The sequence below is a fragment of the Humulus lupulus genome, chromosome 2 (assembly GCF_963169125.1).
Source record: "Humulus lupulus chromosome 2, drHumLupu1.1, whole genome shotgun sequence".
Classification (NCBI taxonomy): Eukaryota; Viridiplantae; Streptophyta; class Magnoliopsida; order Rosales; family Cannabaceae; genus Humulus; species Humulus lupulus.
Window position 1 is genome coordinate 284,453,098 of NC_084794.1, and position 21,885 is coordinate 284,474,982.

The 21,885-nt window shown below is 28.2% G+C and overlaps 2 protein-coding genes across 2 annotated transcripts; one reads left to right on the top strand and one right to left on the bottom strand.

Moving 5' to 3' along the window:
* The first annotated feature begins 1,933 nt into the window (after positions 1 to 1,933).
* Positions 1,934 to 3,916, top strand: LOC133815608 (uncharacterized). The gene is made up of 3 exons (XM_062248424.1): positions 1,934 to 3,116; positions 3,416 to 3,651; positions 3,737 to 3,916. Exons 1-3 carry the CDS (start codon positions 1,934 to 1,936, stop codon positions 3,914 to 3,916), a joined length of 1,599 nt encoding a protein of 532 aa, XP_062104408.1.
* An 8,956-nt stretch (positions 3,917 to 12,872) lies between these two features.
* On the bottom strand, positions 12,873 to 15,456 carry LOC133819588 (transcription factor MYB108). The gene is made up of 3 exons (XM_062252870.1): positions 15,079 to 15,456; positions 14,185 to 14,314; positions 12,873 to 14,081 (listed from the first exon to the last, which is right to left on the bottom strand). The coding sequence occupies exons 1-3, from the start codon at positions 15,275 to 15,277 to the stop codon at positions 13,298 to 13,300; spliced, it is 1,113 nt and encodes a 370-aa protein (XP_062108854.1). The 5' UTR covers positions 15,278 to 15,456; the 3' UTR covers positions 12,873 to 13,297.
* Between the last annotated feature and the right edge of the window lie 6,429 nt (positions 15,457 to 21,885).

Here is a 21,885-nt window from a genome sequence, read left to right on the forward strand (position 1 = left end):
AAACTGAGTATGGTGATTAGTATGGTGATGATGATGAGGCAGAACAAGGGAATGGGAATAAGGATGAGTTTTATGCCCATTTTGCTTCGGATAGTGAGGAAGCAGCTGTTGAAATGGATGCTGGGGATGATGCACCCATACCTCAAGCTGACACACAAAATGAGGAGGTCCTGCCAGATGAAGTGAATGATGAAAGACATGAGATGCCTGAAAGTTCTAATCAGAGGCAGTCAAGAGGGTGTTTGCAAGAGGAAGACTTTGAGTTAAACAATGAGGAGTATGAGCAAGAGGTTGAGGCAGAAAAAGAGATGGGTAGGCCATCTGATCCAACTAAATGGTGGGGCAGTGTGACAAATTTGTGCAGCCAAGGTGTTCAGGGAGATGAGTCAGATGGGATGGACACTGAAGAAGACTTGCAAAGTCTTGGAAGTGATGGTGAAGAGGTTGGGCCTAGGAAGTCAAAAATACATTACAACCCTAGGTCCAATGATAACTCTACAAAATAGAGTTATTTTACCACATTTTATAAGCCAATTGTTGCTTAGTTCTTGAGTTTTTAATTAATTTATCAATTTTTTAAGTAATTTTGAATTTATTAGTTTTATTTTGATTTTATGTATTTTTATTTGTTTTTTGTATTTATTTTGTTTAATTATGTTGTTACTAATTTATGTGTGTTTAATTTCTTTATGTAGGTGTATTTGTTGGGAGCAAATGAAATGTTAATAAAATGTTGGTATAAAGAAATGAAGAAATCAAGCCCAAAATGAAAGGCCCAATCCAATTCTTGACAATGCCATGTCATCAATCCATGTGCTTCTTTCTCCACCATTGGATTTGTAACTATAGGAAAAGATGACAATTTTGAGCATGAATCCATGTGCTTTTTTTTAGACCAATAGGAGTGTTATCCTTTACCAAAGAATTTATCTATAAATAGGAGTCTCATTTCACCATTTCAAGCACACCTTCTCTTACATCACTTCTTCCATCTCTCTATTCTCTCCATCTTTTTCTTTTCTTAGATTAGTTTTTATGTATTTTTAGAGGAATAATTTGGAGGTTCCTCCTCCAAATTTTCCTATTTATGTTGTAATTTTTATTTTGTTTTTAATAGTTATGGGTTTCTAATCCACTTAAAATTATTAAGGTGGAGGATGAACCAAGATATAACTATATAGTGTTTATTTTATGTTGACCTCCCAAAATGAGCAATAAAGTTTATGATTTTTCTTCTTCTAAATATTTCTTTCATCTATAATATCATGTATTTTAGATTGTTAGAACATATTTTACTTGGTTCTTAATTGTGCAAAAACATAGTATTCTTTGATTAAGATGTGTCATTAAATTGTTCACATCCAATGCTTAGAACAAAAATACTATATTTTGCTTTAGAAATAACATTATTTGATTTTTTTTGTAGTTTCATTAAATTGATTCACAACTAATGCTTTGAAGTTATACTATTGAAGTGAAGGAAAATCTATATTTTTTAATTAAAGAAAGCTTAAAGGAAGTATAATGTTTTAAAAAAGGTAATTAGATTAATTTCAATTATCACTAAAAATTGGGAAGTCAACATATTAATAAATATTATTATTTATATTTTGTGGATTCTAAAATCTTAATAATTTTATAAATAACTATTAAAAACAAATCTTTTTAGTTTATTTATTTTATTTATTTTTAGTATTTTCTTTCTTTATTTTAAAACAAAACACATTAATCTTTGGAACTAGGTTAGAAATTTATTTCACTTTGGTAAAAATAGTTTTCTCTTTTGATTTAAGTCAACTCCTTTGGGTTCGACCTCGTACTTACACGAAAACTATTCTATAAATACGATTCGTGCGCTTGCGAGTTTAAATTTTAAAACATACCCGTTTTGGGTCTATCATCCAACTTTAAGGATTTCAAATTTGTATTGGGAATGGAATTTGGGACTGCAAAACTACTGAGGACAGCTATTAAAAAGTACTTTATTGAAAGTAATAGAGAGTTTAAATATGTAAGCAATGACATGAGAAGAATTAGGGTCAAATGCAAAGCTAAACAATGTCCTTGGTTGTTGTATGCAAGTGTTTCAAGAGCTGACAACACTACTTTCAAAGTGCAGACTTTAGTAGATAACCACAACTGTGGTTTGGCCCTTAATAATAGTCATGCCGATGCTCCCTGGTTGTCTAAGTATTTTTTAGAGCAATTCAGAATCAATCCAGATATGAAGTATAAGACTTTTAGAGAGATGACAACTAAAACCAAGTACTCACATGTTTCTAATTGGGTATTCTACAGGGCAAAGGCCAGAGCAAAAATATTGCTTGAAGGTAGTGTCTCTGAGCAATATGCTATCTTGGAAGACTACTGCAAAATGATATTGGCTACAAACCCAGGTAGCACTGCCATCATCAAATCAAATATGGTAGAAGGAAAAATGATATTTGAGAGGGTATATATCTGCTTAAAAGCTTGTAAGGAAGGTTTCAGATCTGGCTGTAGACCACTCATTGGTCTTGATGGGTGCTTCCTCAAAGGGTATTGTAAAGGATTGCTTTTGGCTGCAGTAGGAATAGATGCAACAAACTCAATGTATCCTATTGCTTATGCAGTTTGTGAGAAAGAAAACACTAACAATTGGTCTTGGTTTTTAGAATTGTTGAAGGAAGATCTAGATATTGACAGGCCTTCTCAGTTTGCTATGATGAGCGATAGACAGAAAGGGTTGGAGAATGCTATTGCTTCTGTTTTTGAGGGTGCAGAGGTGAGAAATTGTGTTAGGCACTTGCATTCCAACTTCAAGAAAGACCACCCAGGTTTGTTATTGAAACAACAACTATGGGCAGCAGCAAAGGCAACCACTATTCCAGAGTTTCAAAAGAGGATGAGAGAGTTAAGGGAAACTAGTGAAAATGCTTACAACTGGTTGGCACTAAAGACTCCATCCGAGTGGTCTAGGTCACATTTTAGTGAAATGGTGAAATGTGATATGTTGTTAAACAACCTTTGTGAATCTTTTAATGCTGCAATAGTTGATGCTAGAGACAAGCCGATAATTACTTTGCTAGAAAAGATTCGTTATTGGCTAATGAGTCGGTTTTTCAATAAGAGGGAAAGTCTGTAGAAGTGGATACATCCCGTGGGGAAAAGAATATTGCAAGTAGTGGAGAAGAACAAGAGTATTGCCAAGAATTGTCTGACTACTAGGGCTGCAACTTATCAATTTCAAGTTGACTGCCCAAATAATGAGCATTTGATGTTGATTTGCAAAAAAGGACTTGCAGTTGCCGAAGATTTCAACTCACTAGTATCCCGTGTGGTCACGCACTGGCTGCCATATGGACAAGTGGGGCAGAGATAATGGACTATATCCATGAATGTTATAAGAAATAGGCATTTCTGAAAGCTTATGCAGGAATCATATACCCTATGCCAAGCCTAGAGCAGTGGCCAGAGACTGGTTTGAACCCTATATACCCACCTTTTGAAACTAATCTGCCAGGGAGACCAAAAAAGGCCAGAAGAAGAGAGTCTGATAAACCACCCCTAAGTTCAACAAAAACTCGAAGGTTTGGTCAGATCCACTTGTGCAGAAAGTGCAAACAGCCAAGCCACACAAGCAAAACATGCCCCAACCCAACAAATGCTCAGGTAATGCATTATTATAACAAATGCTCAGGTAATGCATTGATGAAAGATTACACCAGATTAACTCCATGAATTTTTTATTTGTTAGGTTCCTGCTAAAAAGAAAAGGGGTAGGGCACCGGCTGCAAATCCCACTGAAGCAACAAAGAAAAGAAAAGAACGATTGACAAAGCAAAAACAAAGCTTTTCTCAGCAAGGGGGTCCCAAAACTCGAGCCAGACAACATGACCTTTCTCAGCAAGGTGGTCCTTCGACTAGGTCCACATAACATGCCTAGACAACCTGCTAGAAGAATGTTCACACTTTTGACAAAGCTTTTGAAGATAGAGAATGAACTAATTTATGTCTAGTTAGGGACTTTTGATGTTTTTGTAAATACTTGACTTCACTAGATCTTATGTTTTTGATAGCTATGGGCAACATGGCTTTTGCACTTGATGTAAACCAAATAGGCATTAGATCTTAGTTTGTTTGCTAGTTATGGACAACATGACCTTTAAACTTGATGTCAATACTATCTGGTTCTGGTTCTTACTCTGGTATTGCATCTTAATGAAGTACACTTGTTTATTTTTTTACTTTAGGAATTGCACAATACAAATATAAAACTTAAAACCACCAGATTAAAAATAAACCATCAAATTCAATTTAAACAAATAACACTTACAAAAGGGTCCAACAAATTGGATCATAGTTTACAACAAAACATTACAATGATATCCCATAACTTAAACCCATTTGTTAATACATATTAAAACTACTACAATGGCTACAACCCATAATTTTTTATTACTTTTTACCACCCTAACTTCATCTTCATGCTGTACTCCATCCTTGCAATCAACATCAGATACAAAAATCATATCCTCTCCCACAGATTGATCACTCAAAGCGTGCTGTGTGCTCCAATCGGCATGTGTGTTTCCAGAAACAAGTTCATCCTCCAACTGTTTAATTTTTCTCAACAACCCAGGTATGACCACCTTCGGGCACACATATGAGGGTCTAACCAGGAGAAATACCCACAACCACCATTACTCTGTAAACACAAGAAATCATCACACCAGTAGAAGTTAAGAAGAGATGAACAAACCCAAAATTTTCAAAAAAAAACTACAAATTAACCACACCCGACCCACAACCACCATTACACTGTAAACACAAGAAATCATCAAACCAGTAGAATTCAAGAAGAGATGAACAAACCCAAAATTTAAAAAAAAAAACTACAAATTAACCCACCCGATACTTATGGTAGCACTTGAATCTTCTTCCAGGATTATCGTTGGTCCAAGAAGTCTTGATGACGACTGCTTTCGATGGCCGACAATTGCAGCTCCATTGTTCCATGGTCACATTCAAATTTTTATGCCCTAGACCTTCGTTTTCTTCAAATTGTACATGAATGATGGGGTTTATAATTTTTAAGTTTTTTATTCAGATGGTTAAGTTTTTAGCTATATTAGTTTTAATTTATTATATCAGAAACTTTTTTTAAAAAAAGGATTTAGGTGACCTGTAATATTTAAAATTACGTGGACCAATTACAAATCGCCAGATTTACCTCTACATGGCACTTGACGGTTAGGTACCAACGAATGCCAAGGATTGTTGACGGAAGGTATTTTTATGACCGTGTATATTGTAGCTATTTAGAGCATTCTGCAAATTTTTAGAAAATTATGAATAGTTTACAGTACCGAAAACTAAGTTCAAACATGTTGTTGCACGTATGACTAATTTTTTTTATGCGCGTGAAAAACAACATGTTTGAACCTAGTTTTCGGTAATGTAAACTATTCAGAATTTTCTGAAAATTTGCATGATGCTCTAAATAGCTACAATATACACGGTCATAAAAAAAAATCGCACCGAAAACTGTTCACGGGTCGAGAAACACTGAGAGCCCTACCGGTAAGGCTTAAAGTGAAGCCCCTATAGGAGAATTCCCCTGTATATATATTTTAAAATTATAAACAATATTTTAGTTTAATTTATCTATAATATGTTTATATTATTCTTTCATATAATTATTTATCTATTTAAAATTTATATGACAATATTATAAATTTAATAAAAATAATTAATATATTTCATAAATAAAATTAAACAAACATGTATTTCACCTTGTTTTGTATCTAGTGTATTTACAATTATAGAGAGCCACAATAAGTTTTCACAAGTTTCGGACAATGCATATTCATTCTTTTTGTTGAGTTCTATAATTAATTAATTATCAAAATTGGTAAGAAAAGAAAAATTGACGCAATATTTATAGAAAATTTTAAGCTAATTAAAATTGCCTTTATATATGTTTATTATCTGTTGAGTAAGTGTGCTTGATCTTATCCATTTATTTATAGTAATATTGTTGAAATACCTTGTTATATTCTCCTTTTTTAAATGTACATGTTTTGCTTGCTTTCGTTTGCACACATCACGCGTTTAAATCTCCTTTTAATCATCATCATTTTTTTTTCAAACCTAATCATAAAAATAAAGTTGCTATAATTAACTTATGTGCACCAAATTAGTATGACAGTATCTCTTCTGTATAAAAAATGCGTAGAAACGAAAATTATTGGTTTCAACATATTTTATTTTTTTATTTTAATTTTAACAAAATATTTTTATATTTAATCATAGATTGTAAATCTAACTTAAATTTAGATAAAATTAAAAAAATAAATAATTAAACAAATTAAAATAAGATATTTTTTTTAGATATTTTACAATAATAATTATTTAAAAAATAATAAAATTATATGTTTTATAACTTAAATAAAATTGAATTAAACTTAAACTTCACGTATTAGAATAATATCATTTTAAATATATAATATATAATAATCTACTATCAACTAGCGACAAACTTAAAATTCACGTATAATATTAATATTAATATTATATTAAACATATAATATATAATGTCTTGTTGTCACTGCCAATTCAAAAATTGGAACAAACATAAACTTAAACAAAAATTAATTAATTAATTGATTAAAATATTATATTTTTAAGATATTTTACGATAATTTAAATAATTAAATCATATTTATTTAAAAATAATAAATGCATACATATCAATTTTTTATATCTTATAAATTTGTGTGATAGTTTATTTTTTATCAAGTGATTGAAACTCTTTTGTCTTCATCAAATTCACCAAATGACATTGCGAGATCCATTAAAAACTAAAAATAGTTAATGCATGTATACTACTATCTACACTGTAACTTTTTATATTCTTATTTTATTTTCTATTATTAATTTCTTTTGAAATATTTTTGTAATTTATATATAGTTATGTAAATATATATTTATGCCAATGTTATGATTAGATGTGTAGAAATTATTAATATAAATATTTATATATATATATTATAGAACTATAATTCATTCTATTATATATATATATTTTAAAATCAGTTAACCGGATTTTATTAAAATTATCGATAATATTTACAACTTTAAAACGAGAAAATATATATTCTACTTACATTGTCCCTACTTACCTAGTGTGTGTGTGTATATATATAACATGGATTATGTTCAACTATGGGACATTTGGACGGTTCCTTCAATTTGAGCCATTAAAATAATATTTTAGAAATTTAAGTACACAAATTATTACCTCATATACATTAATTATAACAATCAGTATATTATTATTGTATATATGGCATATGTGAGTGTATATGCAATATATATATACTTACTTTGTGATCCATACACGTACGTTCGTACAATGTAATCCCATCCGATTAGGGAAGAACAAACATCATGTACTCGTGCATATATATATATATATATATAATTATATAAACACCGACTTCATTCATTTAATATTCATATATAAATCGAACTGTGTCTACATTCGATATATATATTACATGGATATATATGGTACAATGAATTAATTAATGTCCATAGCACAAGCTTTTGCTTCAAAGTACGCACGAAAATCAGCAATATATAATTAATATTTTTGATAAATGTTACTAATTACGTGCACATCTTAAGTTTGTCCTTGCCCGTATACCAAACCATATATATATATATTCATATGATGTCACTAATTAGTGAGAACAATATATAGAAATATCAAGTACCATATTCAACTAATAAACCAATTGCAAATAAATTATTATCATTACTAATTAATTAATAAATTCTACTTTTTGAAACAAATTATTAAGTACATCTAACGACTTAAATGAACTATCAATGATCTTTTTCTTGAAGCGCTTAATTGCATTTTCTTTATTACATAGAGTCATTTAAAAACTTTAGTTAGCACTAATGATTTTTTTTGGATAAGTTTAGATTTAATCTTTTGCATACATACAGCATTATTAGAATGTTCAAACTTTTATTTTATTCTTTTGTGTGGGGCCATTCACTTCTGTTATTAAATATATATATATATATATATACTAGATACAAACAACGTCTAATATGCACGTTTGTTTAGTTTTATTTATCAAATTTATTAATTTTTTTATTAAATTTATATTAATGTCATATAAATTTTGAAATAAATATCCTATTTTAATAAAATAATTTATTTATTTTTGTTTAAGTTTATGTTTATTATAGTTTTTGAATTTGAGAGTGACAACAAACGATTATATATTATATATTTAATGTAATATTAAATATTATACGTGAATTTTAAATTTAAGTTTCTTACTAGTTTTTAAAAAAAAATAATTTGTTGCTAATTCACAGTAGATTATATTAGATGTTTAATATGATATTATTCTAATAAGTGAGTTTAAGTTTAATTAAATTTTATTTAAGTTATAAAACATATAATTTTATTATTTTTAAATAATTATCACTGTAAAATATTTCAAAAATTTCATATTTTAATTTGTTTAATTATTTATTATTTTTAAATAATTATTATTATAAAATATCTCAAAAATATCCTATTTTAATTTTTGTAATTATTTATTTTATTTTATTTAAGTTTAAGTGTTTATAAACTACCGTTAAATATAAAAATATTCTATTAAATATAAGAATATTCTATGAAAGTTAACATTAAAAAAATAAAAAATCGTTAAAATCAAAATTTTTTATTATCTAGACACTTATTATATATAGTTACTATTATATAGAAAGAAGAGATATAATCAATCTACCATGCATGAAACCGTTATTCAATCAATCAAATCTGCACTCTTTGATGTCAAATTCGATTGATTATATATTTATTTTTCAAAAACAAAACTGGATTTGGATGAAATTTAGACAAAGTGATAATAATAACTACATGATGATCTTTGTACATACATGGTAAAAAAGTGACCTAAAAAACAAGCCATTTATATCCAACCAATCAACACACCCCCTAATAACTAGGTATACACTTCATAATAATAATTATAACATTATAATTAAAATAATATTTATTGTGACTTTGTATTGATGAATATAAAAGTAGGAATAACATTATTGAAAAAATTAAATACATTATTCCAAATAATTAGCTCAAACCTAAATGAATGCAGCCCCTCTTTCATCATCATCATCATCTCATTTCCCCCCAAAAAAAGGTTCATTAAATATAGGGCAAATTAGGTTTATATATAAAGATGAAATTGAGATAAGAACAACCCAAAAAGGGAAAATATATATTAATTGTGTTGATTCTATTAGTGGAATGCAAACACGAGCACTAACTCCATTCGTTACGCCTTGGAAAAATCTTCTACACATATGGAGTTTGATGACTACTACACCAAACCAACAATTGTGCTTGTACATGTAGTAGTAGTAGTAGTAATTGTAGTTGTAGTTGTGGTGTGTTACATTATTATTAGTCGTTATAATTATAATTATTATTATCAACACTTTAGATATAAACCCTTGAAAATTCTCTCAAAAAAATTCTAAGGTTTGTGGTCGTCATGAGAGGACTTTTGACAAGTGACAAGTTGTAGTGACAACCTAAAAGTTTCAAAAATGTATGTACCATCATATGTGATAGATCGCTTTCACAAAGAGGGGCTTCACGCAAGTATGTGTGATTCTAAATAAGCTCTCTCCTAGAGTGGGAACATCAATCAACTCATCATCAAAATGGTTTACTTAGTTCAGAAAATTTTGTTAAATTTAAAAAAGAAAAAAGAAAAAAGAGTAATGATAATTAAAAAAGTGCACAACTTGAGAGATGGGGCATGTGCTTTTTTTGATGTCTTCCATATTCTTTTGAGTGAATGAAGTGATGTTTGTTTATGTATATATATATATATATATATATATATATCCTTTTGAGAGCTCCTGAAATGTACCCTCCAATAAGACTATATTATGACCGGTAAGTACAATATATTTAAGTATAAATATAAGGACGATAATTAATTTTATCTTGTTCGAAAAAAGATTTCGTTCACACCCCAATCGTCATATTAATAATTAGATTTGTTGGACTATTAATAATAAATATCGATAACTAAGTGATTATAATACATAAAATGATTCCTTTTTTACACAAAATTTTCAATCAAAAATGTATTTATATCATGAAATTTTTTTACCCATAGTTATTTTTTTTAGTATTTTTGGTATATTAAATATAGTGTAAATTTAATTATTTTTACATGACGAAGTACAATAATGTAATTACAGGAGATCTTTCACAAGTTTATAAAGAATTTTGGATAAATTATAATGTTGAAATCAGGATTTAGATAATCTATTGTACGCGTGTATAAATATTGAAACAAGCACGCATACAACAAGTGTTTGAATTTTGATTTCAGCATCCTAAATTATTCAAAATTTCTTGAAAATTTGTGAGAGATTCCCTAACCTGAAACTACATTATATACCGTCATATAAAAAAAATTAGAATTACATCCTATTTATGTACTAAAAATAATAAAACTATATAAACAGTAGTAATTAATTAAAAATAATCACTAATGTAGTGGTACACATATATATCATTTCTATATACATATGTATCAAGTGAGAATTGGTCTCTATTTTTGTTAATTACATGCATGTAATTAATGTAGTATATATAAAAATATAACACAATAGAGATGTTGGATATATCATTATTATTCTCATCTCCATTTGCATTTGCCCTAAATATTGGAGAATAGACCCCACTCCCCACTGACTGAGCCATTGACACATACATACATATATATATATAGATATATATACGTGATAGCAGGAATTGGAAACTAATGTAATGATCAGTACAGAGGCCTCAACAAATAAATCGGACTGGTTGAGAAGGATGTATGTTTTATCCATAAAAGACAGTAACAAACATTATGCAAGTATGCTATATACTAGCACTAGCCAGGGCCACACTTTTTCCAGATAGCTGATCAACAGTACAACCTAATTTATATATATTTGCTTTTTTCTAGTTGCCACGTGGGATCGACTACTGTTTATTTATTCCTTAGCTTAGCTTTTCTGGGTCCCATTTTTCTTGACCAAAGACTTCTTCTTGAGGCTGATAAATTACATTAATTGATCGAAGTGAGAAAGGAAACTTAAAATTTAATTTCATGTTGTATATATATATTGGCTTGTGGAGTCCAGTTGTCACTGAATCAGCAATAAAATGAGTTAATTGTGTTTACATGTATATGTATGTATGCACAGGAATACACACACGTGGACAATATATACACACATATATATATAATAGGTAGTACTACGTGGATTTCAATATGTTTAAGATAAAAGGAGCATCGAATTCAAGGGTTGCGGCCCTCAAACTCAAAGTGAGTAGTCCTACTCCTATTCCTACTCCTAACAAACAACATAGCAAATTCTCTCACTCGACACGTGTCAGGTTTTTAACAGCTCATATCCTGGGACCACTTTGGTGGCTTCTTCTATAGGCACGCGGCCTACAAAGATTCGGCGCCGCCATACCTCTCTCTCTCTAATGCTACTATTCCATCACGTTTTGCTCCCAACTTTTTTAAACTCTTTATATTGTTCCCAACCTTTACTTATTTATTTGTTTTTTTTAAATAAAATAAAATTTAGAACAGTTCAATTCAATGCTAAGATGAGTGAGTTTCGTATCTCATATATATATATTTATATATTGCTATGGTGCTAGTGTATATTTTTTTTTGTGATTTTTGTATTTTCTGATCTGTGAATAGATTTTGACGCAATTTTTTTTTATGATCGTGTTTATTGTAGTTATTTAAAGTATTCTGTAAATTTTCAGAAAATTCTGAATAATTTATAGTGATGAAATCTAGGTTCAACCAGATTATTGCACGCTTGATTATTTTTTTTTTATATGCGTGGAAAACAGTTTATTTGAATCTAATTTTTGGCATTGTAAATTATTCAGAATTTCCTGAAAACTTGCAGGATGCTCTATATAACTTCAATAAACATAATCATAAAAAAAATCGCGCCGAAAATTGTTCATGAGCCGAAAAACACAAAAAGTCACAAAAAAAATGCACCGATACATATCTTTCAAGTATGCACCATAGAATTACCCTATATATATATATATATAAGGGTGGAAAATAGGATGTAATTTTTTAAAGAGAAAAATAAATTAAGGTGTGAAACTAATAGTAATTAATTAAGTAGTTACATTTTATATTAATGAAGAAGTTTTTTTGGATTATATGGAGAAAAGAAGTAGACACATATGTAATGCATATTTCTTTGTCTTCTTAAGTGGGATCTAACTAAGCACTTTGTCCGTACGACATCCAACCAAAAAGAGATAAAAAAAAAAGCCTTGGAATCGTACTTAGGTGGGCTAATGGCTCTGCACACGATAAAGATAATTCCTTTAACTTTTTTTCTCTTTTTATTTTATTAAAAAAAAGTAGCTAATGGCTAAGTTAACTTGTAAATCAACTATTATTATTGAACCACGTATGGAAAATCATTGCAAATTACCTTTTTAGCAATAATCTAGAAACATTAGGACTTTAATTCTGGTTCAGGCCCCGTGGACAAGGTTTTCAAAAGTAGCATTATATATATACTACTTATTTCAAGAATATATATACATATATATATATATATATATAGATAGAGATATTGTGTAAGTATGATAGTGGAACCAATAATATGTGCACGTCTTTCATCTCTAAAATTATCTAAACAAAAGCTTCTATTATATATATGCAATTCACTATTACGCAAAAAAAAAATCAATTAATTAATTAAAGAACAACAAAGAAGTACTACTCACATGGTCATTTTCAAAGAATTGAGATAATACATTATAAAGATATTAAAGAAAACAAATTAAATTTTTCCCCACCCAAAAATAGGAAAAAAAAAAAAGAAAAAAAAAAGTACAAAGTACAAGAGTAGTAGCACTAAAAGTAATCCACACAGTTTTGGATCTCTTTCCTTCTCATATATATACCCCTATATATATATCCTAATTATATAATAATATTAATTATTATATACCTATCTTAAGATATATTTTTTTTTTACCATTGATCATCTCATATATTTTGTTTTTCTACAATGAAATTGAAAAATATCATCAAGATTATCGATCGAGATGATCATATCACTACTAACTAACTCCCTTCCCCTCCATATATATATATTCATCTAATTAATTTATTAAAGTTTTTTTTTTAGAAATAATAAATTAAAAGAAAAAATATTAAATGCCATTTATGTTGAGCTGCGCTTGTTGAAGAAGCCAAAAATCCTCAGCATCCCACAAATTCTCAGATGGGTCCATGCATTGGTCTAGATCAGTAGTCGTAGTGTTCCAGTTGTAGTAATTGATACTATTATTCTGCTCCAACGACGAACCTTGGTAATGCTCAAACCCTAATTGTTGATGATCAGTAGTAGTAGTCATGGCCTGTTGCTGTTGTTGATGATAATAATCAGTACTGTAATCACCAGCTTGGAAGTAGTGATCATTAGGGTTATTCGGATTATTATTCACCATTGTCGGGACATAGTAGTTATTCTCCGTAGTCAACTCCGACACCGGCGAAACCTGAGTCCCAAACGAGTCAGAAGAAGCAGCCGTAGTGCTAGAGTTCTCCGGCGTGTAAGTGCCGCCAAAGCTTTGATGGTGGTGGTGATCGTTATTCATTGGCATAACTACCGCCGCCGCGGCTTGTCCCGGTGGTGGTGGAGACTGGTTGAGAAAAGCAGTACTGGCCATGTTGTTATTGAATTGGTGGTGGTGGTGATCGGTATTAGCAGTGGTAGTGGTACTGGCAGTGGTGGCGGTGGCGGTGGAGGAGGAGGCGGCGGCTTGAATTCTCTCGACCAGCCTTGGCATCCAGAGATAGCGCATGGTGTCTTTGAATTGCTTACTGTTCACGTCACATTTGAGCTGCTTGGCATGTTTTTGGACTCGGGTTCTCCAGTAGTTTTTGATCTCGTTATCTGTTCTTCCAGGCAAGTTTTGAGCGATTTTGGACCACCTATACATATACAACACATAATTATATCAATAATATGATTTATACATATATATTAAAAATCCAAAAAGAAGAAGATAAAATAGTCATATATATATATACATACCGGTTTCCCCAGCGAGAATGGAGCTCAAGGATGAGGAGTTGTTCTTCGAGAGTGATATTTCCACGTCGAACATCTGGACGGAGATAGTTTAGCCACCTTAATCGACAGCTCTTTCCAGTTCTCTTCAGACCTGTACAGCATACATAAATATATCATTTTTAATTTATATTCGAATATATATATTTATTTTGGTAAAGTTGATATTATTCTCTATATGTACCCGAAGAAGAGAAAAGAAAGAGAGAGAAAGTGGAAAAGCTAGAAAGCTTCATTTTCATCACATCTTAACTTTTTTCTATCCTCAATAAGAAAAATAATTTGATCTCTATATATTAGTGATTTTTATTAAAAAAAAAATAATAATAATAAAAATCTGGGATATTTCCGGCAAAGAACAATCATGCATATCTTACTATACTATATATCGAAATGATTCACATGTTCATATGAATATATTCATATATATATATATATACAGATCGATATGATAATGATGTGATTCAGTATTGGTTAATTTGGGCACTGAATATCGATCAGTACCACACGTTTTTCTTTCCTAAAGAAACGCCAACATGACTTTTGATCACTACTACTTATCCTTTTGGAGGGATCCAAAGGACAAAACTTAATGATGGTAATACATATCCTCACAATCAAAATCAAAATCAAATTCATCTCCATATATATAGACAAATTAAGAACAACCCAGAAATAAAAAATTATTTTAAAAATTGAAAATATACACATCGATCAAACAGAAGAAAATAATGAATAATTAGAAAGAACAAGACCCAGAGAAAAAGGAAAAGGGTTATAATTCATGATGTTGGCCACTTGTTTTTTATTTGGCTCTAATATACAACTATATATATATATATATGAATATATATATACCTGCGCAGCGAGCAAGGGAGTTCCAGCGACCTTCACCGTTATTAGCAATGTAATTGATGAGAGTGAGGTCTTCTTCAACAGTCCATGGACCTCTCCTAAGGTCTGAGTTCATCTCTTCTTGCTCACTTTGAACAGATGAGTTTGATGAAGATGAGTTAGTACAGCTTGATCTCCCTCCATTATTTACTTTAACATCCATATTTTCTTTTCTTTTTTTTTTTTTATAAAAAAAATAGATATGGATTTTCAGAGAGACAGAGAGAAGAGAGAGAGATATATATAATTGTAAAGTTGGATGAAATGAGATGAGTACAGGAAAGACAGAGAAGAGTTGGGCTTTTATAGAGACGAATTAGAAAGAAGAAAGAGAAAATATAGTAACAAAGCCGCAATAGAGAAACTCAGTTCGTTCTCTCTTGGTGGGAGAGAGAGAGAGAGAGACTATTACTTAAATAATAATTAATTTATTATTCTTTTTCTTTTTTAAAAAAAGAAAGAAAATTAGTTAATTATTGAAACACTACTACTAATTAACTTAATTTAATATCATGAATGTGTATAGTTAATTATATCTACTTACTTACTTAGAATTGCTTTCATCAAAGTTTGACGCTTTGACTTTCCACTCGTACAAATGAATGTGATATTAGTAAATATATGGCTTAATTTCCTTCTCGAAGTTTGCACATGTTGTAATTAAATATTATTTATTAATAATAATAATAATAATAAAGAGATAAATTGTACTATAAATTAAATGGACTGGGCTTAATTGCATATAGCTCCAACGAAGATCGTGATGGTACATAAAATTTTCCACATTTTTAATTTTAAGTTTTTAGACTAGCAGCCTTAATAAAATAAATAAATTATTAACACATAATACACCTCACATATTATTATTATTACCAATTTGAGAATAACATAAACTTGTGAAGAAAGAGAATGAAAGGGAATATTCCATTTTAGTATTTTGTTGTTTTTATCTAAAAATCAACCTAATACTTTATTATTTGATTAATATTATTTTAATTTCTCTTATATATATATGATAAATTAATTTAAAATTGTACCTTTCTCCAGTTTTGATAAAAATATTTTTGGTCACGATCAAAATAACTCTAATTTATTTAATTAAAGTCCTTTTTAATAAATTCAAAATATATTTATAAAATATAAAAAACTATAGTATTAATTATACACAATATAGAGTACTAAATATTTTTTTAATGATATGACTCATAGCTTTCAAACTACAAATTCAATATAAATTTACCAATTTACAGAATAAGATGTTTTCCGAAACTAATTTCACAATAGCTTATTACGATAGTAAATTAGTCTACCACCAATGCAAATTAAATCTAGAATCTTCTAAAATGGACTTATCATAAAGATGAGTAAACATATTTGGAAAACTTCTCAATAGTTACTACCCATAGATGAGTACTAACAATTATAATGATTTGATAACATAATAACTTAGTATAGCAAGTCACCAACAGGTAAATATATATTTTTTTACATTAATTTCGAATTTAGTATTTTTTCTTTTCCCATAATTAATGTTGTGTCCAATAAATGAGAGACACTAGCTATATTTAAAAATTGACATATATTTGAAAAATAAAAAATTTACAATATTATATTTTCATAATAAATACACTTTTTTCATCAGGTAAACCTTCCAAAAATTTGAAAAATCAAAATTTATTTTTTGAAATATTAATTAACAACTATAAATATGAACCATTAATCTTAATCCAATGATTAATATGAAAGTAACTATCCATGAGTAGTAACCATTAAAAGCACCCAAACATATTTATACTTAGTATCCTATTATTTAATTAATACTATTTTAATATTTTGTATATGCTTGATAAATTAGTATAAAATTGTATTAATTGAACAATAAAGTATTAAATTGGTTTCATAACAAGTACAAAATAGTATATTCTCTTAAAATTAATATAAAGAAATTGAAGAAAGTACAAAAAAAAAAACCCCACTAGAATTGATTAATAAAATCATTTTTATAAATTTCTTGCCTATATATATATTTATTTGAAGTAAAAATGTGGTGAAATAAAAAAAAATACAGAATTGATTAATAAAATCATTTTTATAAATTTCTTGCCTATATATATATATATTTATTTGAAGTAAAAATGTGGTGAAATAAAAAAAATTCAAAAAATACCACCATATAGTTTACGCATTGTTCTTTCTATCATAAATTAACACCATTTTCATATATACATTTAAAAATCACTTTTGGCTAAAATTGTTACAAAATATGCATTAAAATATTACACAAGATAACATGCATATGTTATGCATTTTCAATACCATAGATTCCATCTCAAATAAATATAATCAAGAGTTTATACTATTTTGGACCCTGTGTTTGGTCCTATTACCTGTTTGGACCCTGTATTTTGACAAATTATTTTTTGGACCCTATATTTTGTAAAATGATTAAAATAGAACCCTAAACCTGATTTTAGTCAATGATTTCTTAACTAAAATTACAAATAATTTACCAAACTAACAATTCAGAACAAAAATAAAATCATTTTGCTTAAAAACTGTGCTGTTATATTCAATTTTTTCTTTATCAAAATTGAGTTTAAGGTTCTATTTTAACAATTTTACAAGATATAGGGTTCAAAAAGTAATTTGTCAAAACACAGAGTCCAAACAGGTAATGAGACAAAATACAAGATCCAAAAAAGTATAAATACTATTATCCATTGAAAAAACATATATAATATCATTTTGTCTAATATTGTAGTACTATTATGTGCACATATCATTATTTTTTTAAATTTAATTATTGAAAAAAGTATTTTCCTTAAAAATGCAATAATATCTTTTAAAAATAAAAAATGCATATCTAGCGATAACGAGTAATTTTGTTGTTGTTGAACATCCAGGTAAAATTGATTAATTTATTAAAAAATTAATGCACTTTACCATATGTGGCTATGTTATTATTTACTATATTTTATTTATAAAAAAATGATAAAGATTATTCTTGGGTATTTAGTATTATTAGTGCAAATAAATATGAGGTCCTGCATAATTTAATTTAATTTTTTTATTTAAAATAAAATATGTAAGACTCAATATTAAATTGTATCAATAATCATATGACATGTTTGGAAGATGTTGGACACCCTAAGTATTTATGGTAATACTATTATTTATATGTGTGTATATATATAACTTGCATGTACTACGTATATATATATATCATCAATATAGAGGATTTAATTAATTTTTCCAAGCATATACTCTCATTGCCAGCCTATAATTGCGCTGGTGAAAGTAATTTTGCACTGACAAAGATATTTTTATTTTTTATTTTTTTTGTAATTTTTTAAAAAATATTTACAATTATCTGGGCACAATAATTGAAACATTTATTGTTTCTAAACAAAAAATAATGCTTAACGTACTAATACTTGCGGGTATTATATCGACCGACAACAATACAGACACTATCAACATACTAGTTTAATTTTAAGTACTCCTTAACATTTTGAATATTTTAACACTTAGGGTTTAATCAAATTATTTATAATGTCCATATATAATTATTTATAAATACTAAATATTTATATAAATTTGTGAGAATGGATGACAAACAACAATAATTATAAATCACAAGAGTTTATCTACTCAAACAATCAATACAATCAATATGAATTCTTGTTAAGTGGTATGATCGACTATTTATTTATTGCTCAAAAAATGAATAATTATTTAATGTACATATATATTATCAAAATAGTAATACTCATGAGTAACACTAATAATGCTCATTAAGATCAAGATTGTATATATTCATAAAATTTGCATGTAATCAAATAGTTTATTAGACCTATGATAATAATTTTTTTTTAATAAATGATAACTACATGGTTAGATAAGCATAATCGACAATGATCACAACACTTTAACCCTAATAGTTGATAATTACAAAGTTCATTAGTATAGTCGTTAATCTTACAACAATCTAACAACATTATACTGTTGATTAGATATTAATTACTCATTAATTTATGAATGAGGATACTACATAATACTTTAATCAATTCCAAAAATCTAAAAAAATTGTGTATTTATATTATTTAATACTTTTACCAACGCAATTTTATCTTTTCCCAGCGCGTTTATGTTTTTTACCAGTATGTTTAAATGATTTTTGCCGGAGCAATTGCATGATGCACTGGCAAAAGTAGCACTGTCAAAATTTAGTTTGGGAAAAAACAACATTTGTTGGGGCAATAATGTCTTATGTGTCAACAAAAGTTATGTCGAAAAAGTGCACAAATCTTTGCTGGCGTGATTCTGAATTGCGCCGGCAAAAACGACTTATGCTAACGCAACTTAACACCGGCAAAAAATCTATGAAAAATATGCTTTTGCTCTAAAAAGCGCCAGCAAAAACCATATTTGTTGTAGTTGTAGTTGTAGTGACTATATATTATTATAATTTAAAAAAGAAAAGAAGAAAAATTAAGAAATTTCCAATAAAGGCCAAAACTTAGCCAAATATTATTGTGGAAATGTAGTGACGGCTCTCCGCTCCCCCCATGGCCACTTGCCAGGATTAATTAATGCTTACTTAAATAAATAATCCAAATATCTTTAATGCAACTTGTTTATTATTATAACTTAATTATATATAGATCCTATATATATTTATATATACCCCCACCATTTTCAAGAGTCTATCATTCTTTAGGTTGGCTTTGTTTCAACCCTAATACTTTATTTGAGATTTGATCACATTATAATTAAACTGTATAAAATTTGTTATTACTTCACAATTTATATTGTAATTAAAAAATTTAGATTTTTATATGATTATTGAGGAGGACCATTTTATTTTTAGCTATGAACAGAACTCTCGTAAATTTTAATGGCTTAATTTCTCCATATTTAATAACGAAAACCAAAACATCAATCTGTATATAAACTAGATATAGAGACCTTTATTAGTTGCTCAATTTTATTTATTTATTTATTTTGAATTTTCTTTATGATTGTTACAAAATTTATTAGTTGGACAAGCTATAATTTTTTAACTAAAAATGGAAAAATATAAAAGAATTAAATAAATAAATAAACACTGAAATTAATTTAACAAACGATGTATATAGGCTGTGTTGTAATGAGATTGATCATTAATAAATGCATGAATTAAGTGCCTTAAATTAATAATTACCTTTCAACAAAGGCAATGGAATAAAGTTAATAAAATTAATTATTTGCATTCAAAACAATTGTGGGCTATACACACACCACCAATAAAATGGTCCAAAAACTAGATGGCCATACATCTAAAAACACCAACAAAACTATAGCTAGCTTTTGAAGATCATGCATGGAAGTTAACACACTTCGTTCACTCTCTTTCTCTATATACATACATATATATATATATGTATATATGTATATGTATATGTATATTTTCTTTTGTCTTATGAAAACCAACCACACTGGTTCTATAGATATAACCCAACAGAGGGCGGTTTGAGACACTAGTACTAATTATTCCCTTTATAAATTTTTACTTCAATATTGCTCTTTTTTTTTCTTTAGTAATTAAATTATTAATGGAAGAATTTTCATATGAGTGTCGTATCTAGCTAGGTAGGTTCTACACTCCAATATATATTGCCCCACACATATTGATGATCGTATTCAAGCGTCATGGATACACATGTATATATATATATAATAATTTTGAACTTTATATATATATTCATACATATGATCATATTTCTTTACTTTTCTTTTTTTACTTGAACTAGCTAGTAGCTAAATCATCCAAGAACTTTTTAATTATAAATTTGTATATAGTAATAAGCAATGCTTATATAATTCCTAGGCATGATGATCACGTGTACTATATATAACAAAATACAAGTTTCTTTTTAATTAAAAAAATGGACAAAACAAAACAAAAACTGGGTAGCTTTAGTGACTGTATTTGCATTTTTATATGTATATATCAATATATAAATACAACTCCCTTTGCTATTTTGAGCCTTTTTATTCCTTAGTATCCAAATATACCTTGTCTCTTTTTGAAGTTAGGGGAACATATTTATGGTTTCCAAATCTTTGTTGTTGTTTTGGTCGGAAAGGGAAGTGTTCTATTTTTATTTATATAAATATATTTGCTCGAGAGAAAAAAGAAATAAATTAATTATTAAGTAAGATATATGTCATGCATGTGTTATAATATATATTAATATATATATATATATTCATATAGAGATGATGTATATACATTCTCCAACGAGTATCGAATGCTGATATATATTTATATATATAGCCACTAAAATTTAGTTTGCATCCCCCAAAAGAAAAAGAGATAAGGAACCCAACCAAAATAATCATAACAATAGATTATTAATTTAAGGAGAATTTTTATATAGGTTTCACTTTAAGTCTTAACAGTGGAGCTCTCAGTGTTTTTGATTTGTGAATAATTTTTTATACGATTTTTTTTATGACCGTGTATATTGTAGTTATTTAGAGCATTCTGCAAAATTTTCAGAAATTATAAATAGTTTACAGTACCAAAATCTAGGTTCAAATATATTGCTTTCCACGTGCATAAAAAAAATTAATCACGCGTACAACAATATGTTTGAATTTAGTTTTTAGTACTGTAAACTATTTAGAATTTTCTGAAAATTTGCAAGATGATTTAAATAACTACAATATACACGGTCATAAAAAAAATCGCGCCGAAAACCATTCACGAGTCAAGAACACTGAAAG